We start from the raw sequence: 26,552 nt of genomic DNA, 5'->3' as shown, positions 1-26,552 counted from the left end.
TATCGAACATTCCATTTGAAGTAATGCGATGATTGCAATTATTCTAATTCCATGGGCGGGGCAATCGGATTTTCGATTGAAGGCATTAGATAGAAGCAGGGGATGAATTACATTTTTCTAGACTAAGTAAACTGCGAATTTCGATAAGCCCCACATACATTTGGGTGTGGGGTTCCATTGCTCTGGCTTCCCGAAGGTTCGATTTCGCTTGGCGTTGGGGTTCTCGTGGGCTTTTAAGAAGGGTTTAATGACCAGAGAGACCGCGTTTCATGTTCTCCTTCCCCCCTCGCTCCCCATTTTTTTTTCTTCCCTCTGCTTTTCGGACGTTGGCGTTGGGTGTGTGTGTGTGTGTGCATTTTTAATCATGTGCTTGCCTACTTAGGTTTATTTGCCAACGGCAATAACCCCACCGGCAGCAACAAAAGTGGCGACAATGTTGTGGGCCAGTCCCAATTGGGAAATGGAGCCATGTGCCACGTACTTGGCTTGCTAATTCCTTATGTGCACGAACATTTCTTTCTTTCTTGTTTTTATTCCATCTCGATTGGCATGCACAGTAGCACACAGGAAGTACAGTAAAAGCTCGTTGGAATGGTGCATAATGGTCTATTTTGGAATTTCAATGTCAATTGTTTTATAGACCATAAATCGATTTTCGCTTGGATCGTTTCAATTAAATGCAATTCATATGGGTGCCGAATGTATTGCGTGTGTAAAGGAGGGGGGCTTTTCCAATAACTGAACAACGGTTTTGCATATTCATTTTACAATCGCATGTGGCTGTGAATTTCAGGGTTGAAAGACTAATAAAAGCGAAGGATTTACTACGAAAAATTTTTGCTGAACATATTTTTTATCCAGCTGATTTTTTTCATAAACTCCATTAATTCTGCTTGTTATTGTTTTCGTTGAAATAAGTTTGAAGGTTTTCTTAAAGTTTTAGTTATGAAACTTAGTGTACAAAACCCACACTATAAATCCAAACAAAATGTTTGCATGTCCTGCATGTCGTCCTCGTCCAACTGTTCCGCTCTTCATCCTCATCGGTGCTTTTTTTTGTTTGTTCGTTTGAATGAATGTATTTCACTTTTAGCACGTTTTGTGCCATTTTTCCCGTTTGGCCGAGTTACATATTTACTTTGAGTTTGTTCAAAGCGGGGAATTCCAATTTTCTAAAATGTCACTGCATAGTTTCAGGCGTGGGTGGTTTATACCACACCCACACATACATATGAATGTGTACGTGGGAACATTTGTTATCTCCTCTTACCCAAGTGGTAAACATTCATCTCGTTCGAAATGTTTCCCGGTTTGGTTTAATAAACTGATCGAAAAGTTTCACCCGCTTACCTCTTGAAGTTTTCGTACCTTTATCTTTTTTCACCGGCAACGCATTTTCACTTTGTCCTCAAAGTAAATCGCAAGTTTTCCTTTGAGACAAATGTTCAAAGGGACATTCGCGCGCCTTTGCACTTTTTGGTGACGGGAAAAGCGTAAAGCTGGAGCCCTCAGATGGATCAAATTATGAAAGAAAAACGGTTCGATGGGGGGAATGGGGAGACTACTGCCCACATGCCAGAAGTTGGAGCGAAATGAAAGTCCGAAAGAGGGGCCAGTGAAGTAAACGTTGTGGGGAAGGATGGATAGTTAATTCCGTTGCTTATCAGCTGGGAGCCCTGTTGAGCCAACTTTTGCATTGAGCGAATGTCGCAGGCAGAAGTTGGGGTAAAAATCTCTAGCGGATAAGGGATTTCAGGCAGGGAACTTCCTTAGATACCCTGAAAAAAAATAAACTACTTTTTATAGGTAGATAAATTAAAAATAAACTTCTTAGAATAAAAATTCTTATAATATTGGTTAGTGATATAAAATTTCTTATATTATTATTGTTTTTTTTAAGTCTCTTTTATTAAACGTATACTACTACTGCTGTTATAATTATTATATTTAGTGATAGTAAAAATTGTTTAACCTGTTGAGTTGTTTAAAGAACCTAAACTCCTTGGTAGGGGAATATGGATGTCTGCAATGCCGTTGCCCACAAAAGGTTCTCGCGCACTCTTCTCATCTTCGAAAAATCCCTTGGCCTTCTCCATTCATTCGCCAGCATGTGGACGTTGATGCTGGCCATGTCTGGTCCTGGCCTGATCCGCACTGCTCTGATGTTTTCTGGATGGGCTTGGTCTTTCTGGTCTCGGCGCACTGCCGCTGACATCATTGTCTTGCTATGCGAGTGGCGCAAGGGCTCATTTGGAGCGCCGCTCCATTCGCTGGCTGCTGTTGAATGCACCCGTTTCCATCGCCTTCGCCATCTGCAGCCCACAATCCGCAACCTCAAACACCTCCCATCTGCCCTTTTCGAAAAGACTACACAGAAAAAAAAACATAACCTATTTTAAATTAAAAAAGAAATAGTTAAAAACGTATATATTTTACTATTGATTAAGAATATTATCAATTTTTTTTTAACTTGAATTTTAGGAATCGATTTTAATAATTTCAAAATTTAAACTTTGCTAAATTCAACGTACATTTTTTTTCACTGTGGATCTCCTGTATGCCATGTGCTTTCCCTTCGTCGGAACGTTCTCATTTCTGCACATTTTCTCCTGCTTCTTTCCATACCTTTTTTCTTTCTTTCTATGGGCATATATTTTTTTTATTTTTTGTTGCGACAGCTTTTGTGCTTGCGTTTAATTGAAGATTTTTTGACAGCAAACGTCGTTGGCATAGAAAGTCATGAGAACGAGAGGGCCACAAAAAAGTGAAGGAGATGGAGTTGTTAGAGGGGCGACGACGATGAAGATGTAGGACGAAGAGTTCGTAGAACTTTTGCACACAAATGGCAGCGATAACAGCACCGACTGACTGACTGCGGGCAGCCTGGCAACCCTGCACACCCAGGAATCTCTGCCTTATGACGACCCATTTCACTATCGACAGTCGAGGCTTTGTTTCAACTTTATTACGTGGCTGGCTGGCTGGCTGCTGCTGTTTGAGATGCAGTTAAAATGTCCCCAGAAAATGGGTGAAAATCAAAACTTTAAGAGCTCCCTTGAATAGTGCGAAAGTATGCATGTGATTGGTTGGAAAGTTTTACGGGTAAATGGAAAAAGTTTCGAATATTAAATTTGTATGATGGTTAAAAGTTGACAGTTCCAACTTTCGATATTTTGATTAAAACTAATTTTGGCACTTCCTTCCTTGACTGGTTGTATGAGTGGTCAATGAAATTGGTTCCTTATTTATTCATATTTGATTAAACTAACTTTAACATAAATTTTTTATAGTTAAGTAGAAGTAAATGAGAAGTTTTTCATTTACGCCTTTAACTTCATTCAAAAGATGATCTATGGAAAGTCAAATTACGTGCTAATGCTGTCTCAATTTCAAATACACACACGCTTCACGAGTTTCCTTTGCCATTTGTCTTTTGGATCTGTGGATTCAGATTGCACATTTCAATTTTCACGGGCCGGGAAAAGGCAGAGGGAGAAGGGAACTGGGGATAAAAGGAAAATGACAAGAATCCATTTACAATTCGGCACGTGCATGTAAGAGGAGGATAACAAAGGAGGGCGACATATCAGGTGCAAATAGCGACATTTACCCTTGGCTTTTCCCATTCGGAACTTTTCCACTAATGTGCACTCGGCCAAGTGCATTTCCCAACAATTTATTACTTTATTCGACATTGTTGCGAGTGCTTAGCATTTGCAAATCTCATTTGGCTGCATATTCATGGTCATTCGATAGGAGGCAATACGTTCATGAATATTGATAAAGCAAATTGCTTTTGTTTATGTTTGCATTTTCCCAGAATTAAAAAATGCCAACTTTGAATAATATCAATAATATAAAAACAAGAGAGTGGCTAAATTTTTACTGAAATATTAAACGGCTTATGCATTCGTTTTTAATTACTGCACAGAAGGTAGGGCGAAATAACAAATAACAAAAAAAAAAAATGGATAATGGATAAGGTGTGACCTCGTGGGGGAAATGCGAGCTTTGCATGTTGAAGCGAGGTTTTTCCGAGGGTTTTTCCACGCCAATCGATTGTCAAGCCGTTGGCCCGCGTTTAACTTTTGTTATACATATACCCAATGATTTAATTACTGTTTCTTGCGCACCGGAAAAACCGAGGAAATTCCCACAAATAAATGAGTAGTAGATGAAAGGGAAAATCAATGTTTCGCGGTATTTCGCAGGTATTTTTCGTGGCGAAACACGGTCCATATTAAATCGAAAAATAATAAAACAAAAAACAAATTGCAGAATTGACCTAGTTCGCGGCTTCGTGTGCTGTATGAATTCGTTTTTGATTAGTTTGGAATTTTTACCCCAACCCAATTTAAGTTTAGTAAACCAAGTGGAATATTTGTGTTTTGGTTTTTTCCCTCAGCTCTTTAAAGATGTTTGTTCCAATTTAAGTTTTGTTTGTTCGGATTTTGCAAATAAACTCTGTTTATATGGTTTTGATTGATCTTTTATACTGATACACGATTGTTAGGCGAAAAGTATGTAGGTTTTAAATAAATGCCCTAAGAGGCTGTTTTTTTAATAAATATTTTTGAATTTCGATAGTTTTTAATAATGCGCTTTTCGGTAAATGTTTTTCTAGGTTTTTGCACATTTAAAAATACCATTTCACACTTGCAATAATACGACGTACAAAATCAATGCAAATATGCATGTTTTCCAATCGACGTTTTTGGTTTTATTGCAGTGTTAATACCGCTTGGGGATTGCATTTTATGCCACATTTGGCTGCATCTGCATATGTTGCATACTTTTCAGATTTCAGCAAACGAGAAGCAAAAAATTGATAACAGTTGAAATAAATATTTTCTGCGTTTTACGTATTTGATTTTGATTTTTGCTTAATACTGTATCAACCTTGTTTATTTGATTAAATGCTGCGTTTGCCTTTCAACGTTTCGCATTTTAATTGCATGCCCAATTAATCGCTGATAATTTACAGCAGCTGTTCGGTGCGAATTTATTTATTTTTCGTTTGATTTGTCTGTTTATTTGCTGTCTGCCCAAGTCGTGCCTCGGAATATGATTGTGTATTCTATGTTTTTTGTGCGAAGTAATCAAATTTGAACATCTTAATTGTCTAGGTTAATTAAGTGTAAGAGAGGAGAAGTGGCAACAAGTTTGACAGAGCATGAAAAAACAAAATGCTTCTGCAGATGCCAACAAAAAGTACAAAGCCCCGTCTGAGTCCGTCTTTTTTGCTTCCTCTGTGGCTCTCCATCTCGCCGGTAATAAAAAAAACAATCCCAGACTGACTTGTGGCGTATGCTAATGAGAGCTGTGTGCCGCCATCTCTCTCTCTCTCTCTTTTGTCCCCGCCCACTAATGCAATTGTGCGAGTGTGTGTAGGAATAAAAAATATGCAATGGAAGGTACACCAAAGAAAAGAAAAAAAAATTAATTCCAAAGTTCCCTTGAACTTTGTTTACAACAAATATATTTTCTATTTAATGAAAAATGCTAAAAAAAAATTTAATTTGTACTTATTAGAAAAACAATTTATTTTATTTTTAACTTCACCATTTTTTTCAGTGTAAGTAAATGGAGAAAGAAGACTGAAGAAGTCACATTTTAAGCTGCTTGTAAGCGGCGCCTTTGCCTTAAATTCTGTTTAACTATTCCATGTGTCATAATATCTGGTCCACCTTTCTCTCTGCTCCCCCTTTGCCGGCCAACTATCCTTTCATTTCCCCATGCTTTATGGCTCCTAGTGGCCATGAAAAAGCACAACTCGGAGCAGAAAAGACGAGGAGGGCCAAAGCTCAGGGAACTGCACTCAGTCAAGCCGGTCCAAGTCGGAAAGTAAGAGGAGGAACCAGAAACCGAGAGTAATATTACAAAAGGGACATCTCCAGGGGGAAAGCGCGGGAAAGCGGAAGACGTACAAGAAACACCCACACATCCAAGAGTTAATGAGGAAATAAGCTTAGATAATGTGCCTCACATAATGCCCGGCTCTTGGGACTCAAATCGCAAAAGGGAAACGGACGGGAGCCATCTTCTCATATTCTCATGTTTGCGGTTGTGTCACTTAAGCATTTTGTAAATGGTTTGTTTTCTCTTGCAATTAGTTTGAAAGGGTTGTGCTCTGGGCACGGGGCACCACCACCACCACCAAACCAATCCTAAATGAGCCTAACCGAACTGAACTGAACTTATGTGAACCCAAAACAATGACCACCCATTGTCTTGAACACGATTTTCCGATATGGGGTGGAAGGCTATGGCCTTATGTTTGATGAGGCCTTTGGCCGCTCTGTTGCCTCAATTTATGGCTAATTGATAAGCTATTTGCAAGCTCATGGGTCGTAGTCTGCTTATATGTTATCAGTTTGCGTCCTCGATTTAATAGGATTTAAGCTTTACTGGCATATTGCCTTCACACTTAACGCTTTAATATTAGAAATAACATTGAAATTGATGAACTCATTCAATTTCATTTCTTTTTTATAAAGTTTTGATCAAGTTCTTTTAAATAATAAAGTGAGGTATATCAATAACCCTTGATTGAGTTCTAAATTTACTCCCACAACTTTCACTTAAGGAATTTTCTTTTGGTCTGTCCTAATGGAGTTCTCTGCCAAAAATAAAGAAAAACCGCAATCACAACACACAAACACTTATTGGGAAAAATTCCAACACCAGATGGCAAAACAATCTTATTAATTTTAAACGCTTTGTGTATACAAAAATGGTGTATTTTCCAAACAACATCAGAATGAAGGGGAAAAACAATGCGAAAAAAATGGACATTAATTATGGAATAAATAACGCATTTTATACGGTAGCTAAAGGAGGGAGTGTGTTGTGTGTGTGTGGGATGGAAGCACAATAAATGGCTCCCAATGTGCCGCATCAAGCCATGGGCGAAGAATTTAATTAAAATGCCAAATGCATCATAAATACTGCAAACAAGTTTATTCCCTCAGGGCAACGGTTTTGCCTTCACTCGCATAAAAGTGCAATTGAATTTGGATAAATCAAGTATTTTAAAGTTCTTAATCTGCCTCAATTTATCTGCAATGTTTGTGTAAAAACTTTCAAGGAGAGTTCATTCGAGAAACCCGAAAATGAACAAATTGTTAGGCTTTTGTTTTACAGTTGCCAGTTCAAAGGGGATAAAACATTGTCTGTATTTGCTGATGTCCTTTGTTGGCTTAAATGTAAATTTAGTCGAACAACAATGTTCGTCTGGCATTTTCTCCTTCTCCACTCATTGAAATACAAACATATTGAAAAACTTGTTCGAATTTTGTGTTGATTAGTTCGCCAGACAAAAAGTTGTTTACATTTGCAATGCATAAATGATTATTTACACTCCAATTCTCAGTCTATATATCTTGTTTCTATTTGTTTTTCAGGTACGTTTCCCTTTCTCAAATGATTGATTCAACCGAAAACCTTTACCATGCCACCCTGGGGTAAGTTATATTCCCTTAGTTATCAAATGGAAATCGTCCTTCTGCCTGGTTATAAATTCACAAAAATCCCACGACGCCAATGTCAATATTTATGAACGCTCCAAGGGAATTTCGCAGTCAAGGGTAACATTTTGTCAAAACCCCCCATCCATCCGGCGGTTTCAGGGGGCGTATTTAAAAAAAAAAAATTTGCAAACATTTGCCAGATGATGTTTTGTGTTCTTTTTTTATGCATATAGCATTTGCCTCGTCAAAAGTTCTCAACGAGCCGTAATTTTAGCTGGTATCCATATGAAGGCAAGCTAAATAAATATGCTACCCCAAAAATGAAAGTTGGGTAAATTACAAAAAAGTTTACTGTGGCTGCTTGCATAGATAAACACAAAATAAATTGTTAAATTATTCGGAAAAAAAGGGGACCGCAAAAGTTTCTAACATTTTTAAAGATTTTTCTTTTTCCTAATTTAAAGTAAACATTTGAGTGATTAGAGAGGATTAGAAAAAAAAATTGCAGACAAAAATCAACATGAGAACCACTGTGCCATTGAGGCACTCTATGAAATGCAAATCCGAATGACGGTATATTCATGATAAATGTGCGAACGAGAGGCGAAAAGAGCATCTGACAGAGATGGAGAGACACTCGGCCGGATATACTCGTGTTTTCCCTATCTCACTTACATCTACCCCAAAAGTTCCATAGCGCGGGATATGGCACATATATATATATATTTTTATAGCCTCAACAAACATACGGAAAAAATTAAATTTCGTTTTTACTGTGCAAACATTAGATAATCATCATCATCATCTGCATCTGAGTGGGCGTATGTGTGTAACTGAACCGAGCTGTGGTATAAATATAATTTTGTAATGCGAAACTTTCCGTTTTTATCATTTGTTTATTATTTTGCTTATTTTTCTTGTTGGGTTTTTTCTTTGCTTGGTGGCCTGGATGACATTGTGTTTGTCAGCTTAAATGGCAAATTAGATTTCATTTGAGTTTGCAATGACGCCTGCCAAGAATTATCAAGTGTCCCATCAAAACCATATAAAAGAAATTGGGAGGAGCGTGCCAAGCATTCAATGATTTATTATCTTTGTTACCCAAATTATAATATTTTATAAACCACAAAGATTGTAAGAAAGGTAATTGTATATTTTTAAAAATACCTTTTATATTTTCTTTAAGGTTAATAATATGAGACTTTTTTTAATACCCTTTTAGGAGGGTATCGTGTAACTGAAGTATATATGCTTTCTTGCTTGATTTTAATTTTCTTTTCCTTTGGAAACATACACTCGCACTTACACCGATTTTACTCTTCTGCAAGTGTGAGTTGAAATTCTTGTCTTATTTTTTTGTCCGTTGTCTTGAAATGCTTTCTTCTTTTTGCAGCTATAAACTTCCAACTGGCTGCCTTGATTCTCCCTTTTTCCCCCAGCACTTTCATCCGCAATTTTCCATTCGCTGGCGGTGCTCACTTCTGCCATCTTTTACTTTGTTAATGAATCCCTTTTGTTGGCAATTGCTTGCCATGTTCTTTATTTCGCTGTCGAGTATTCTGGCCCCATAAACACCTCCCGCGCATTGCGTTTCGATTGCAATCGGGGGGCGGAAAAGTGTGGAAAACTCGAGCAGCGCTGAATGCCATTTTCCCCATCAAATATTTAGTTAGCCATCCGCGCTTTTTGGTTGGCGAATAGTGAATTCCCAATCCCACAGCGACAGCAGTTGCTCTAATCGCACAAAGTTGTTTGCCAGAGAATTTGGGTTTTGGAAATGCAAATTTGCGATGCTCTCTTTCCTTGGAGGCCGCAAAATCTGAAATTCGAATGCTCGGAATTTGCCAATCCCCAATCTTTTAAGCGCCCGGCAACACCCAATTATTCTAAGACACACAAAAATAATAAATCTCAACGAGAGTGTCTGTCATTTATAGCTGGAGATCTCTTTGGCTGGGGGGGTACACCCATCCCAAGTAATTTCACACCCACAAGCTTGGTTTCCTTGGCCCAAGGGCGGCCAGTACACCCATTTAGCCATCCATTTATATATCTATTTTATGTTGGCCACAAACACTCTGCTATGATTTCGCATCGCAACAAATTTCTCTACGGCTTGAGTTACACTCGCTGCTCCAGCTGGAGGGCAACACATGTTGCTAATGTGCCCGCTGAGAGTTGTATCGGAATTACAGAGGTCGTCGTCGTCGTCTTCTTCGCTTTCCTTCTCTTTCTGCTGCTCCATTGGCAAACAACACCCTCTATTTCTTTCCCTTTCCTTGTGTTTGGAGGGGTCGCAAAAGTTTTATTGATTTTGCGACAGTTGGGGCGGGCTGTGCTCTTCACTGCTCTTCTCTGCTTCCCTGCTCTACCATTTGGTGTTGTTTTAGTTTAGGCCTTGTTTCGAATTCAATTCAATCAAGCAAAAACAGTTTGCCAAAATGTCTCCAGTGGCATGTACTTGATTATCGTTGTGACGTTGTCCTTGCAGCCTGTCTCTGTCTCTGTCTCTGTCGCTTTGTCACTTGCCATCTCTTTCGCTGTTGGCCGTCAATCTTGATACGAACATGTCCGATACGCTTGTTCTTTCCAGCCCGTTAATACCTCACAGGACATTTTGCATTTTGGCCCTGTGTGTCGCAAAAAGCCTTTAACCTTTTGCATTCAATTTTGGTGAAAAGGGATTAAAGCAAGTGAAATGTAATAAATGTTTGGAATAAAGTGGCTTGTTATCGATTTATTGTGGAAATCTAAAAACCCCTCTTTTCATATCTATTAAAAGATTAAAGGGGGTGATAATATATAAAAGGATTAGATTATTACTGCCCTTGGCCAAGATAACTATTCTATGGCATTTATTTTGAACGCATTTATTATAAGCGGATCTAAAAATTATGCCGAATAATAAATTTAATGTTCATCCCTAAAGTTGACCATCAAGATTCTGTGGCAGGGCAGCAGCTGGTGAAAAAAGCCTCAGCTGTGTGAACTAATGTTCCGAGTTGAAGTTGACAAACGCGGGCAGAATGATGATGAGGGATGAATGGGGATGTGGGTGGTGGGTGGTCCGATTTCCACAGGTGATCACTTCACCTGACCTTCTCCCTGATTTCCTGCCCCCTTTTATTCCTTAGTTAGCAGCTGTCTGCGAGCGTTTGTCCTGCTGTCTTTCATAGTGCTCATCAGCATCAGCATCATCGTCATCATCATCATTTTCCTTCACAGCCGGAACGTGAAGTAAAACGTGAGCGTGTCATTTTAGCTTAGTTTTTTTTTCTTCTTCTTCGCGTGGTAAAATGGCTGAAGAAAGAGAAATGAATAGTTAGAGCGAGTGAAAAGGAATGTGAACCTGACGCACGTGCAACTGACATGAAAATAAATAAGAGGAGCAACTCTAAATGACAGTTTTTGCATTAGATTTGCTTTTCCTCCTTTTTTTTCTTTTATATTTCTTTTTCCATATTTTTTTTCTTTTATATTTCTTTTTCCATATTTTTTTTTGCTTTCGTTGTGACCTTTTTTTTTTTGTGTGTTTTTTTGAGAAAACTTTGTTCCCGAAAATTTCAGTCGGACAGTTTTGCATTCAGCTGCGTTGGCACTGATTTACTCTTCTCACTATCTTTATTCCTTCTTCTCGGCTTTTTAAGTTTGTTGTTGTTTTCGCTCGGCTAGGATTGCATTTTGGGTTTTTTACACTTTGTTATTTTTTTCTTACTCTTCGTTTTTCCGCTGCTTATTGATATCAAAAGTTTAAGTGCAGCTTTGGCAGGAGCTTACATTATGCTTTGGCCAGGCTCAGTGCGCTTATCCTGCTTACGAAACTTACAAAAGATGTGCAGAAACGAAATGGAAAGCGGAGAGTGGAAAGTGGAAAGCGGAGGAGGAAAGCAGAGTGGAAATCTTTTGCCAACAGCTTGAGATGAGCGAAAAATGCGAGTGAAGCTGAAAACCCCAAAAAGTGTGCTAAAAAAAAGTGAGGGAAAAGTACGCACTTATGATACGTGTGTATGTGTGTGTGTGTGTGAGCGATGCCTTTCCTTTTTCGCTTTCCTTATTCACTTGAAACCAAATTGAGCTAAAAGAGGAAAAAGGAAACAAATCAATTTCATTTGATTCTGTTTTTGGCGGCCCTGATTGTATTGAGTGCAAGTCTTTTCCGCTTTGCCGCCTGTACATTTACATACACATCAATTTCAACACGTCTTTCGGAGGGGGGAAAAGTCGAGGCTACCAGCATTTTAGGGCCTTTCAAGTTGCCTAAATTGATTTCCCAGCTACAATTTCCCCCACACCACATCACCCATACGTGTTCGGATGATTCTTGTATTCTGATTGTTTGGAAAACGCGTTCGGCATGAGAAACAATCTTTTTTAATTTCAGGCCAATGTTCGAACGAACAAGCGATAGGCTCGTAAAAAACTTTTGTTTCTCCGCATTATTATGGGGCTGTTAAGCTGAATTGTCCGACGAAAACTTTTCCAAGTTGCAGCAGTGGAAAATCTAGAGCAAACACAGAAGAACAGAAGATGGAGAAACAAGTATTCACGGCACACAAAAAGGCAAAAGCTCATTCCAAGTTTACTTTTGGCCTCCACGTATTTGGCAGTTTATGCCCGGTTTTAGCCAGCTTCAGCTTTCTGTGTCTTGCGCGCCCGCATATAAATATTTGATTTGATTGTTTTTTTTTTTTTTTTTGCTTACCCCCTTAGCTCTCGAAGCTTATTTTAAATTGAAAGTGCACACAGAAGACCAGCATGAAAATTTCATAGGGTCACAGGTTTTCGTCCCTTCAAATAAATTCAGACAAATAGTTTGACTGTGTGGTTAAAACCTTAAAGAGAATTTTTAGCAGCTAATATTGGCTTGAATATTTAATAAACCAGATAAATTGTTAGAATATTTTCAAAGCAAATCTCCCATATTTATCTAGTCAATTTTTGCATTTAAATAGGGAATTATTAAACAAGTATTGAATTTTTGGTTACTCTGATGAAATATGCTCCCTATTCTTCCCAAATTTGTGCTGTATGTTTTTTATTTTGCATTGTCAACACATATTGTGTTGGCTGTCCTACTCTTTTGTCCATTAGAAAATCGTTAGATGGCTTTGCTGTTGTTGGTCTAGTGACCGTTTGGCATTTGCATTGTTGCAACTGCTGACAACAGTCAGTTATGGCCATCTCGTTCGCCCGACTTCGACCCCCGGCCGACCCCTGAACTCCTGACCCTCGACCTCAGACAACATGCGACAAAGTGGGCCAGGAAAAACGGGGAGGCGACGGGGAGTGAATTGTGGGGGGAATACAGTTCAAGTATTTGGTATTGTTATTGCATGGCTGTTGTCAACGTAAAATGTACCACAAAATGTGTGGCAAAACGAAAAGTATATTGTTGTTGAGAGTGCACTTTTCTAACTTTTTCCCCAGCTCTGCACTAGAAATAATTTCGATATATTTTTATGCGTCTGTGATAGAAGTATCTACAATATTGCATTACATTAAATTAATAATTTGTGTTTTAAAATTCTATTAAATGTGTGTAGCTGAACGAAACAGCTGGGATTTTGACCAAAAAATTCTGCTTGCCAACTGAAAGTTGTAAATATCATAAAATGTGTTTAATTATGGAATCAAATTAAATAATTACACAATGTTAAAGAGTTAAATCAACCATTTTTTTGTTTCCATTAGTATAATGTGTTTAATGGTTTGTTATGGCATTGGTTTATTTGTTTTTCTCCCTGTGCATCCTCTCTATGTTTTCCACACAGGTCAAAGCACACGAAGAGCGGCCAAACAATGGCGGCTACAAATGGACTACATTGTATGCGTAATTATAATTTATATAATCTATAAGCTAATCTCGGTGATCCGCAGTGCAGACAGCAGCGGCAGCAGCAGTAGCGGCAGTCGTTGGCCGACGACCAGCTGTTAATGAAATTTATGGTTCAGAGTTCGTGACCCCCGTTGACTGGGGCTCCCCAAGAGGTCGTCGTCGGAAGGCAGTTGCAGTTGACAATGCCAGAATCCTGGCAACCTGGATGGCAAATTTGCCACCTGAGCGCGTCAACACAGCCACAGGCTCTCCACTTTCCACTTTCCATGTGAAGCTGCTGCTGCTGATGTTGCTGTTGCTGCTGCTCTTCCACTCTGCCACTCGCTCCTCCATGGCGACAATGACAATGTCTGGCTGAATAAATTCTCATTTATGACACTTGAAACCCGGCAGTGGGAGGTGAAGTGCCAACTGCGGGTGGTTAGGTTCACTACGCTTCGGTTCGGTTTGGTTCGTTTTGGCTGCCTGCTGTTTTCTACTGCTGCTCGCTCCAACAGACTCACTCGTTAGTTTGCCAGCTAGATGCTGTTACTGTCTCATGGCATTCGCTTTTTCAGCCCGACTTGCGGTCGAATCGCATGCCAGTGGCTGTGGAATGTTGCCACCAGGATGAGAAACGGAAGTGAACCCGGCGGCGGATGAGAGCAAAAGGAGCAAAGGAGCAGAGGAGCCAGATGGCTGGGGGCACAAGTCGCTTGCATTCGAATAATTGATAAGAAAATGCGTTACAAATGATCAAATGTCTGCCGAAGGCCAAACAGGTCCTACACACTGGAAAAAACCACTAAATATTCGGTTTGAGTTGGTGGTAAAACAACCTTCTTTTCTGTATTTTTCATACATTTTGGGTAAAAGTAAATACTTTTTGGGTAAAAACAGAATTTAAGCCAGCAGGAGAATCTGACAAAAAATAATGTCCGTTGTATATTTGCCATACCTGCCATATTTTTCCATGAAATTGTCAGAGTGTTGCCCGGGGCACATTCCGCCTGGCTTACAGGTGATTAAACGTGCAATTTCGATTCCTTGGAGCGCAAACGTTGAATTGACTTTTTCCCAACAATCTGAATTACGGTTCTTGTTGTCATGTGTACATGTATATGCTTTCGCTCCACATCTTTCTCCTTTCTCTTCATTTTTTTTTCCTTTTTTTTCGTTGCCCGAGTCACTCGATTATTATTCATATTTATTGCGTTTCATTTAATTTTGCTGCTGGCCAAGAAGTCGAGGCTGTTGTCGTCGCTATATGTATGTATGTATTGTAGCAGGCTGGTAGTATTAAGAGTTACCAGATGTAACGGGTGGGTAGTACTTATTAAGAGTTACCATATGATTGTGATGGAATAAGTTATCGATAAGATACCATCCTTGGTATAATGACTTTTGAGATTGACTAAGAAGAGAACGCATGTGAAAAAGCTAAAAAGCAAAGAATTAAAATAAAGAATACTACAGAATTATAATAAAGACTACTACAAATTCAGAAGTGGGATCAAGAACAGAAAAAATGGATATAGTTGGTGATAATTATGCAATGGCGGTATTAAAAAAATGGCTTGGCGAATTGGGTTTGTCCACAAAAGGCACAAAAGCTGAGTTGCTGGTGCGTCTTAATGCTGTACCAGCAGCAGAACGTGGAAATGCACCAAGAGTGGACAATTTGGAGGATGATCATCTGGTGGCGGAGACAAGACGCGTAATTCAATCGCAACAAGCTGAAATGTTTAAAGGAACAGAAGCGTTGGCAAATTTGTACAAAGAAATCGAGGCCGCTAAGAATGTTCTGGAACAATTACGCATGCATGGACGAAACCAAGAGTTAGAGGGAGACGACGATACATCATGCCAAGACGTAGAAGATGATGCTCAAGGAAATGCAAGTTGTGAAATTCAGCGAAATGTGGCAGCTGAAAAAAATTTCGGTGACTGGGCATCCATGGCGTTTTCATTGGCCAAAGAGATTTTAATGGAGTACGATGGAAATACACCAGTGCGAAATTGGATTGCTCAGTTTGACAATATTACACAATTGCACAAGTTGAACGACATGCAGCGACAATTATTATGTATTGCAAAGCTTAAAGGAAAAGCGTTGCAGTGGCTGCATGCAGATCCGGTACGTGTGGTGAAGCCTATAAACCAAGTTTTGGATCAACTGAAGGAGGCGTTTGGTGGAAAACTTCCGAGAATTGAGCTACGTCGGAAATTTGCTGGACGAATGTGGATATCGGACGAAAATTTCAGCGTATACTTTGAGGACAAGTGCATGTTGGCTCGAGATTTGGATATGGACGACGATGAGTTATTAGATGGCATTATCGAGGGAATACCACATGAAAATCTACGCATCCAGGCAAAACTACAGTGCTTTGATAATCCGGCGAAGATGCGGCGAGCATTTGCAGATGTTGCCTTACCTAGGCAGAGTGGTTTGCTGATGAAGTCGGAAGCAGCGAAGGGCAGAGATATAAAAGAAAATTCTCGTTGCTTCAATTGCAACTCCAAGGGACATTGGGCACGAGATTGCAGTAAGCCAAAGAGGAAGCCGGGATCTTGCTACGGATGTGGTGACGAAGGGCATTTAATGGCGCAGTGCCCGAAGAGGAAGGTGAAGACGGAGGACAGCGGCGTAAACAATTTTGTAAGGTCAATAGTAATTTATTTTAGTAATAGTAATAACGAATCTATAATTTCAGAATGCCTCATAGACTCGGGCAGCCCTGTTTCGTTTATTAAACAAAAATGTATTCCAACAAATATTAAATTACACACACATGAAGTGTTATATTTTGGATTAAATGAAAGCCAATTAAATGTATTCGGAAAAATATTTTGTCACATTTTCAAGAACAGTAATAAAATTAATTTTGATTTAAAAGTGGTGCCTAACGAGTCTATGAGATGGAATATTGTTTTAGGTAGAGATTTTATGGAACTTTATGGTATAAAATTATATTTAAGTGAACTTGATGTGAATGGTAATGAGCGTACTGAAAGCCTATTAGATGGTAAAGACAACATAAGGCCAAACTTGGAGCAGGAAGGAATAAATGAAGTGGAGTTAGTGGAAGCAGCAGATCAATTGTTAGAAAATAGTGAAATGAATATGGATTGTGAAAAGGTAGAAAACAAATTGGTTGATAAATCGTTAGCAGAAAATTGTTTGTTAGATAGGAAATTGTTAGACAGTAAATTGTTAGAGAGTAAATTGTTAGAGAGTAAATTGTTAGGTAATAGATTGTTAGATAATAGATTGTTAGCTAGTAAATTGTTAGATGAAAAGTCAAAGGAATTAGTTAGAGGAGTGTTGGAAGAAAATTTTCAAAGTAGCATGATGCAAATTAATGTAGTGGATTCTGAAAGAGAATATAAGATTGGGACACAAGTGGATTATGCATTAAGAGCAAAATTTATAAAAATGTTAGAAAGCACTTATATAAATGCAAAGAAGCAAGCAAATCCCAACATTAGGGGCGAGATGAAAATTATTTTAGAAAAAGAAAAACCATTTAGTTGTTCACCTAGAAGACTATCATATGCGGAAAAAGAAAAACTACAACTTATGTTAGATGAATACCTAAAAGAGGGTATTATACAACCCAGTAGTTCAGAATATGCCTCAGCAATTGTTTTAGTAAAGAAAAAAACGGGGGATCTTAGAATGTGTGTCGATTTTAGACGGCTTAATAAAATTATGGTTAGAGATAATTATCCGTTGCCTTTAATAGACGATTTGTTAGATAAACTTGTAGGAAAAAAATATATTTACGAAACTGGATTTAAAAAATGGGTACTTTCACGTATTTGTGGATAAGGACTCGGTTAAATACACTTCGTTTGTGACGCCATTGGGCCAATACGAATTTCTAAAAATGCCGATGGGGCTTAAAACTGCCCCTCAAGTATTTCAAAGATTTGTTAATACTGTATTTGCGGACATGATTAGAGAAAATGAGGTTATAGTTTATATGGATGATATAATGGTCGCAAGCAAAGATATAGATGAACATTTTGCAATTTTAGAGAAAGTTTTGATTCGATTGGCAGAAAATAAACTAGAATTAAGGTTAGATAAATGTGAGTTTATGCAGGATTGTGTTAAATATTTGGGTTTTCATATATCTAAAGGTTGTATTCGAGCCGATGATAAGGGTTTAGAAGCTATTAAGAATTTTCCTATGCCTGATAAAGTTCAATCAGTGCAGAGTTTTCTAGGATTATGTTCTTATTTTAGAAGGTTTATTAAAGATTTTTCTATTATTGCAAAACCTCTGTATGATTTACTTAGAAAGGATAGAAAATTTAATTTTGGTGAAAAGGAGCTTAATTGTTTTTTATGTTTAAAAGAAAAATTGTTACAAGCGCCAGTTTTGTCAATTTATGATCATAGAGATGACATTGAATTGCATTGTGATGCCAGTGCCTTGGGGTTTGGAGCGGTACTTTTTCAGAAAAAGGCAGATGAAAAATTTCATCCTATTTTTTATTTTTCGAAGCGCACATCAGAAACAGAAGCAAAGTACCATAGCTTTGAGTTAGAAACTTTAGCGATAATCTATGCTTTAAGAAGATTCAGAATATATTTACAGGGAAAGCGTTTTAAAATTATTACTGATTGTAACTCATTAGCTTTGACTTTAAATAAAATTGATTTAAATCCAAGGATAGCAAGGTGGGCGTTGGAGTTACAAGAATTTGATTATGAAATAGTTCATAGAGTTGGAAGCAGAATGCAGCACGTCGATGCTTTGTCGAGATGTTATAATACAATTATGATAACAGAAGCAAATAGTTTAGAAACAAATTTAGTAATTTGTCAGACGAAGGATATGAAAATACAAAATATTAGAAAATTGTTAGAAAAAGGTGAGCTGAAATTGTTTGAAATGAGAAATGGGGTAGTATATAGGAAAACGAATGATGGCAGGATATTATTTTATGTACCAGCAGCTATGGAGGATCATGTTATGTATAAGTATCATGATGAATTAGGACATATTGGTAGGGATAAAATGATTAGTGCAATGATGAAGACATATGGGTTTCCGAACATGAAAGTCAAATCGTTAGGACATATAGAAAATTGTTTAAAGTGTATTGCGTTTTCATCCAATGCAGGCAAGGAATGTGGGGTATTACATAGCATACCTAAAGGTAATAAACCATTTGATATTATTCATATTGACCATTATGGACCAGTGGATAAGAGTCGATCAAAGAAATACATATTAGCAGTGGTAGATGGGTGTACGAAATTTTTACGATTATATGCGACAAAAACAACAAATAGTAAAGAAGTTGTTAGTGCATTAAGAGACTATTTTCGATCATATAGCAAACCGAGTTGCATAGTGTCAGATAGAGGTAGTGGTTTTACTTCGGGGGAATTCGAAAAGTTTTTAAGTGACGCAAATATAAAGCACATTAAAGTGGCCACGGGATCGCCTCAAGCTAATGGACAGGTGGAACGGGTTAACAGAAGTTTAGGTCCTATGTTAAGCAAACTTACTGAGGCGAAAGAGGGGCAGCATTGGGATAAGGTTATCGAACAAATTGAATACACATTGAATAATACAATACACCGAAGTACAAAACAATATCCAAGTACAATGTTGTTTGGGTTACAACAAAAAGGGGAAATAAGTGATGACCTAAAACAAAAGCTAGAAGAGGAAAATTGTGTAGATGTAAATTGTGAAAGAGATTTGGAAAAGATTAGAAAGGAAGCAGAACAAAATCAGGTATTAGCACAGTCAAAAAATGAGGAATATTATAATAGCAAAAGAAAAGATCCAAATAAATTCAAAACAGGAGACTATATTATGGTAAAAAATTTTGATAGCTCGGCAGGAGTAGCAAGAAAACTGTTACCAAAAAGTAAAGGTCCTTATGTTATTGATAAGATATTAAAAAACGATAGGTATTTGATCAAAGACATTGATGGCTTTCAGTTAGCTCGAAATCCTTACCAAGGCGTGTGGAGTGCGCAAAATATTAGACATTGGTTAAGAAAAACAAATTCATCTATTGATGTACGAGATAATGTTAACAGGAGATAGAGGGCTATCTCAAAATCAGGATGGCCGAGTTGTAGCAGGCTGGTAGTATTAAGAGTTACCAGATGTAACGGGTGGGTAGTACTTATTAAGAGTTACCATATGATTGTGATGGAATAAGTTATCGATAAGATACCATCCTTGGTATAATGACTTTTGAGATTGACTAAGAAGAGAACGCATGTGAAAAAGCTAAAAAGCAAAGAATTAAAATAAAGAATACTACAGAATTATAATAAAGACTACTACAGTATATATATATGTGTACAGATATTTCCCTCATGTATTCTCTTATGTAGGTACGTGTATGTGTGTTCACTTGATGAATAATAAATTTAATTGGTTTTCATGCGGCAGCATCCTATTTGCTTTCTTCGTGACGTGCAGTGTGCAAGTGGAGCGTCAAATCAATTAAAGATTTCCAGGCGCCAATCCGTCGCGTTCCCGTTCCTGAAAAATTATCAACTTCTCGGTTCATTGCTCGATATCATTTTGAGTGTGAAATGTGACCCATTTCGCGAATGGCTTATTTATTAAAATCTCGTTTTTATTTCCTCAACGAGGGTGTCAAGTTTTTATAAGCCAGTCGTTTGAAAGAAAACATTTGAATGAGCTTGTAGTATATCAACTGCGATCTACATTTCCCTTCAACCTTTCCCTTCTTTAGCTTAAGTAATTGTAAATGGCAAGCAAAAAAACATTGTTAGTTGCAAAAGTCAAATGGAAGGCACGAGGCTTAGTTTAGTAGTAGTTGCCAAAGGAAGCCAATCCAAACGGAATTCATTTGCATGCTACAAGCTTTTTTCACTCATCCTCTTCCTTTTCTGTTTTCTGTTTGATTTTTCATCTAATCCGTGCGTTTTACACATTTTCCCAGACCAAGTCTCACAACCTCCGCAATTCATTCGATGTCTGTGTGAGTATATAACGATGTATTCTCCCTCTTTCCGGTTTTTCTATCAAAATGGCCACGCATACAGTTCGTTTGCCGTATAAATGTAGATGTATGTATGTGAGTTTCTATGTGTGTGTGTGTGTGTGTGTGCAGCTGAACGACGCCATCAACAGCTTAGAATTTCAAAATGGGCGAAAGCCAATTTTCACACTCAAATAAATTGGGTTAGTTGCACATATCGGACGGGGTGAGTTTGTGTGTGTGTGTGAACGGTTGTGTGTGTGTGTGTGTGTGCTGCAGGTGCTGCACATAGCACGTGAATCGAAATAGCGCTGAAATAAAGTTACCACCTCGGTTGTCCTTTTTTATTTTCTTCAATTTCACCTTTATTCAATCTTTTGTTGCTTCGCCGGTCTGGATCTCTGTTTTTATGTATTTCAGTTCAGGATGATTTATGACGAAGCAAATTGCACGCAAAGCGATTCAAATTCACTTATGCTTCTTTTTTACCACGATTTGCATGTCACAAAAGACGTCACAATAGTCTATTGTGACCCAAAGAGTCCTTTGAAATCGGTCTTGAAATATTTATTAAACTTTTTTGTTTGCCAATTAAGGACTATTGATTGCTGGGTTTTGGAGATAGCAAATTGGTGTTACCTTTTAACACAGCAAGAAAAAGAATGATAAAATAATCTCAATTACTAAAATAATTACAAAAACTAAAGTTTAACTAAGCTTTAAAGCATTGTATATCCAATTTAAGTAGTTTATATAAATAAATATATTAAATTATGAAATTATATTGATACCATTCTGCAGCTTATGTTTTTTTGTATTTTTACAGTGTTCGGTAGCCTTAGGCTTTATAAAAGAACCGTGCGGTTCAATTAACTCTTTTGCAAACTATGGCAACCGTTTATGACATTTCTAGGTCCTTTCACGGCAGCTTAAAGGTCCAAGAATAAGCAAAAGGGATGGCAAACCCATTAGGGCTCAACCAGCAGCGGTCTGAAAAGGGTCTTTATTTTTTTTCGGTTTCTTTTTCTTTTTAAAGGGGGAGCAAGGGAACGAGAACAAACGAGCGGCTAGTCGCTCGCAATTTCGCTGGCTACAAGTTCAAGCGCAGTTGGCGCTACAAAATTGCCAATGGTCAGGTCAACTAACCGAATCGTTAGGACGACGCGTAATGAAAATTAATGCTGACGAGATCCCCGTAAATTGCCAGGAACACTGCAGAAAGCCCAAGAGCGAACACCGAGCAGCAGCGAGAGTGAAAGTCGAAATTAGTTGGGAAGGCTGGGAAAAAGTTTTGGGCCAAAAATGTAACGAACCGTAAAGTGATTCAACCTTGGGGCTTCAACAAGGATAAAGAGATGTGGTGTCTGCGCTATGTGTATGCGTATAGTATCTCTCTCTCTTTTGCACTTATTACCATCTATCTTGATGAATAAATTACATGGAAATGAATTAAAAATTAAACAAGGTACTCGATGATTTCTGGGGAATATTAGTTCTCTGTAAATGTATGTAACATGAACTATGTATTATTATTAAATAATTTTTGGGTTAATGCTTGCCAAAAAGGTTTTATAGGCATGAATCCCAAATTTGTTTATAAAAAGTTCATTATTGATGTGGGTATTTTTCATTCGAGTATGCCATTAGTACTTGTTTTTTATTCCTCTACCTTTTGGCTTTCTTGTGGCTCTGCTTCCTTATATTATTATTATAAGCTTGGGGTTTTCGCTCAAGCTTATCTTTGGGAAATTAGGATGCGGGGTTGAAGCACTGCAGCTCATAAAAAATCAAGACCAAATACACTTCTGCTTATCGCCGACATCTCTATGGCAGTTCTCTCTCTCTTTCTATTTCTTTCCTTCTCAACTTTTAACAATCTTAGCCCAGACATTCTACACCCCTGGCTCTGGTTGATTTAACTTCAAACCCGCCTCATTTGTACTAAGTTCCGCCCACTAGGCTGCGGTTTAGGTCGCCTAAAAGCAAATGAATGCCAGTCCAATGAAAACTTTTTACAGCCAAGAGAAAAAAAAAATATTTGAAGATAAAGCTACTTGATCAAATAATCTTATTTGATGATGAGTTTACCCCCTTACAATCCTGAGCACTCAAACCCGCACACGCAGCCTGTTGGGCAGGAAAATTTTTTCAAAGTTTTCATTCTATTTCCCACTTTTGAGGATTTGTGTTACATTTTGTTAGAGTAAAAAGTTTGAACTCCCATTTCAAGTTAACTCCACCCCGGCCTCCCATTTTTGTCTCACGCTCCGTTTTGTTTTGATTTTGATATTTTGTTGTACTTGAAATTGGTTTGCCATTCCATTTGATTTCATTTTTTTCACCCCCCTTTGGTGGCTGGCGATATCCAAAGTTTTGCTGCGCAACTTTCCTAAGGAAGTTATAAAACAAATTAAAATTACATTTGAAATGTTTAGTGTGCACACAATTGCGGCTGGCACTGTAAGCCAGCCAGCAGACAGTGAAACAAAAATGTTTCGCCCCAAATGTCGTGCAATTTCCTGAACCCCCAGGTTCAACTTTATTATGAAAATTTCATTTTAATTGCGCTAAAGCCCGGGGAAATTGTTGTTTTACTCTTGGCCACGTCCACGTTTTGTTTTTCTTTGCCCCGTTTGTGTTGCCCTTCTGCTTACTTTGTTTTTTAGTGCATCCGCTTGCATTATGCATTATGTTTAACTGCACTGCATCGTGCCACATGCAACATGCAGCTGACATGAAAATGGCAGACACAATTAATTAATAGTTTTTGACTTTGTTTGCATTTTTGACAGTGGCCTAAAAGTTGATTTAGCCTTGCTTGTTGTCACGGAAGCTGAATTTTTAATCGCAGTTTTCATGTTTTTATTTAACTAGTCTCATTTCCGCCATTTCGAATCAATATTCTATTCAAAAACTTTGAACGAATTCTAACGGCTAAACTGGATAAATGAAGAAACTTAATAAAAATAAAAGCAACTTGATATACATGCAAGAAAATTTGATTTTGTTAACAAATTTCATAGATATTCATCAGCGATTTGAAATATTCGTTTGGTTATTGCGTATACGCCATGTGTCATTAATTTAACTTTTTCTGGCTGACCCACAACAGATGTTTGCCATTTCTGGCATTCGGCTTCAATTGTGCGTAACAATCGGATAGATGCACTTTATGCATTTGTAAGAGGAATGCGGCTTATTGATGCTTCTCGGGCTTTGTTGCATAGATAAACAAATCGACGAACAAGCGGATTGAGAGCATTTTCAAATGCCACTTGACACCATATGGTGGCGATTGCTTCTTGCCACTCGCCACCCTCTCGCTCTTTCTCTCTCTCTCCCTTTCTTTCTCTCCAACAACAAGTAGCTGTCTCTGTCTAACCCTGCTGATGCTGTCAGTTTCACACATTAAAATGCAATGATAACAAGAGGCTGCAAACAACAAATAAAAGTTTCTGGAACTAAACAACAAGAATATTAGGCCAGAGTGGCTTTGAATGTTAAAGCCACAAAACTCGGATAGTTCAAGTGGTCTAGAAAGTGTGATGGAGAGAGAGAGAGAAAGCGATTTAGCTGAAGTAAGGGGTAAAAGAGACAGAGTGGGCCACTTACGATGTCAACGCCATCTGCAGAAAGCCAGCGAGTTGCATATTTCATTAATTTTGCATAAACTTGTACTCAAGAAATTTCTTTTCAGATTTTCTTCGTGCACAAGTGGCAAAATTTTGCAAAATTGAGTATGTTTTCGGGGGATGACCAAAAATCCCTTCAACTTTTCTGGCTTGCCACTCGAGTTGCATACCACAATGTGCGGCAAGAGATTCAGCTAAATAAATTGTATTGCAACTGGAAACATTTTCTCGAGTGCCGAAAACGTATTTTTCCCTTTGCTTTCAATTTGAGTTTGCGGTGAATATATATATATATGTATGCCAAAAGTTGAATCGGCAGCAAACTAATCAATTGAATTAGTGGAACATCTGACAGTGTCGCCAGCAATCAACGCCAGTAAATTGAAATGAATGCCGACGGCACTTAGGCACGAACTCTCCTCTCGGATTCATATTTCTATTCGCGTTCTATATACGTATATATGGATTTTGTCAGGTTTATGCGGTGTTCTAAGCCGGGAGCTCACGTCATTAAATGCTTCAAGGGGTTAAAGTGCAGTAACATGCAATACAAGGGTTAAAATGACTGAAAATTGGAGCCAGACGTATGTGATTAGGAGTCATTAAAAAGTTTGATGTACTGCAAATAAGTGGAAAATAAAAACTCCACCAACATAAAAGATTGCTAAGTTGCATATTGGAATTTAAAAATCAACTAAAAAGTTGCTGACATAATTTATTAATCTACACAATATTGATTGCATCATTTTTTCCGAAAGTTCATAGACACCAGTCAGGCATGCACATACGATTTAATTAAAGTTTGTTTGCCACAAGGTTGTCATCGTCATTTTTTCGAGACCCCGAAAAAAAACCACTGATACATAGATTTCTTCTTTGAGAGTTTGTTTTTTGTGGCGAACGTGTTTAATTAAAATAAATTAAACTTTGATTTCCCAGATCAAAAAAATGTCACGCAATATCAATTAAATCGCCTCGAGGCATTGAATATATATATTGTTTGTGTGTACATATATTACTGGCTGTATCTGGGTAAATCCGTGCAGAGAATCGAGAAATGCGAGAAATGAAAATGGGAAACGTGGAATGAGGAAGGGCAGCAGCATTCTCCTGGCTGACTGGCAGTCAAGTGCCGAAGTTGAGGCATGAAAAGGAGGTGGCCGGAGCAATTGCCTCGAGGTGGTGGCGTCCACTCCACTCCACTCCACTCCACACACCTTGCCCCTTGTCAAATCGATAACAAGCGGAAACGGGGTCACTGCACCCGAAACGGGACCCGGCCAAAAGCAATCAAAACTCATTGCCAAAACGGACAAAAAGGGCAAGAGCTGTGCAAAAAACGCAGGCGAAAAAAGGAAGGCAGAAGGCAGGGGAGGCAGGCAGGCAGGTCGACTCTGCTGCCTCGCTTACATTTTCAATGTTGTTTTTCATGCAACAGCAGCAGCACAAGCAGCAGCAGCAGCAGCAGCAGCAACAGCAGCATCAGCAGTAGCGGGCAGGACAAAGGCTCAAAAACCCGGTCCCTGTTCCAGGCAAGTGCTTCAATTTTCCGGCCTGCCAACTCGGAACAGAGTGTTTCCAGGAGCCGCAGGCTTTGCCCGGTTGCATTATCTACGTTTAACTGCAGCATCATGGGAGCCCCTACCGCATATAAAGCCCATGAATTCCGGCCGCCAGGTTCTAACTGCACTTAATCAATATTCGATTACAGCGTTTTTGGGGCCCACCTCAAAGATGGTCAGGCATTCGGCTCAGATTGCAGGGCTGAATGGCCGGCAAGAGCATTCGATGCTAACAAACATATGTATCTACGGATTGGCAATTGAATCATGTTTGCCACACACTCATGCCATGCCATCTCTCGAATTCAGTTCCCCATTTTGCCATTAGCCTGGCACTTTTCAACTTGCCGATTTAACTCCTCTGATCCGCTGCCCAGCTGGCAATTACAATCTCTCTGCTTTTCCCAACTCCTCTTTCTTTCCCTCTTTTCCTTTCTCCTTCTCTCTCCCTCTCTCTCTCGCTTTCCCTTCGGAGACTTGCGGAAAAGTCAAATAACGAGCAGTTTATTGGCCACAGTCAGTCATCGCTGCCTTCTGTTGTCCCACACTGCGTATGAGTGCTAACTGGCTGTTGTTCCACACGGCGTATGAGTGCTGTAAACTTCACTTACTTCTTGTCTTCTCAGGAAGTCGCTGAGCTAAGCCTATCGATTATTTTGCTGGCTTTAATTCAAACAAAGACAATTATCCAACAATTGCAGGCTTTCACCAACAAATGTCTCAGAATAATATGCGGGATTTTCTGGCCAAACCGAATCTCCAACATAGACCTCTGGAATATGACGGGTGAAACAGCAATAAGACTCCAAATCAAGAAGAAAAAATGGAGATGGATAGGCCATGCACTGCGAAAGGACCAGGATAGCATAGTTAGAATGGCGCTAGAGTGGAACCCACAGGGAAGCAGGCGTGTAGGCAGGCCTAAAGCAACATGGAGACGAACCGCCCTTCAAGAGTTGTCCCAATACAACATCACATGGGACACAGCGAAACAGACAGCCCGAAATAGAGTAAGATGGAGGAATCTAGTCGAGGCCCTATGCTCCCAGGAGGAGTTATAAAGGAATAAAAAAAAAAAAAA

General features: G+C 38.6%; 2 protein-coding genes across 8 annotated transcripts in view; both read left to right on the top strand.

Annotated features, from left to right (window-relative positions):
* The window catches only part of LOC108101253 (syndecan), a 100,770-nt gene that overhangs the window by 12,602 nt on the left and 61,616 nt on the right, over positions 1 to 26,552 (top strand). The window lies entirely within an intron of this gene.
* LOC108101292 lies at positions 14,518 to 16,183 on the top strand. The gene is made up of 2 exons (XM_043208310.1): positions 14,518 to 15,946; positions 16,002 to 16,183. Exons 1-2 carry the CDS (start codon positions 14,813 to 14,815, stop codon positions 16,011 to 16,013), a joined length of 1,146 nt encoding a protein of 381 aa, XP_043064245.1. The 5' UTR covers positions 14,518 to 14,812; the 3' UTR covers positions 16,014 to 16,183.

Source organism: Drosophila ficusphila, unplaced genomic scaffold (genome assembly GCF_018152265.1).
Source record: "Drosophila ficusphila isolate 14025-0441.05 unplaced genomic scaffold, ASM1815226v1 contig_414, whole genome shotgun sequence".
NCBI classification, from domain to species: Eukaryota; Metazoa; Arthropoda; class Insecta; order Diptera; family Drosophilidae; genus Drosophila; species Drosophila ficusphila.
This window is presented reverse-complemented; position numbering and strand designations above follow the sequence as displayed.

What these genes read in the sequence shown, in the direction of transcription:
- LOC108101292 (XM_043208310.1), top strand. Translation starts at nt 14,813, where the DNA reads ATGGATATAGTTGGTGATAATTATGCAATGGCGGTATTAAAAAAATGG.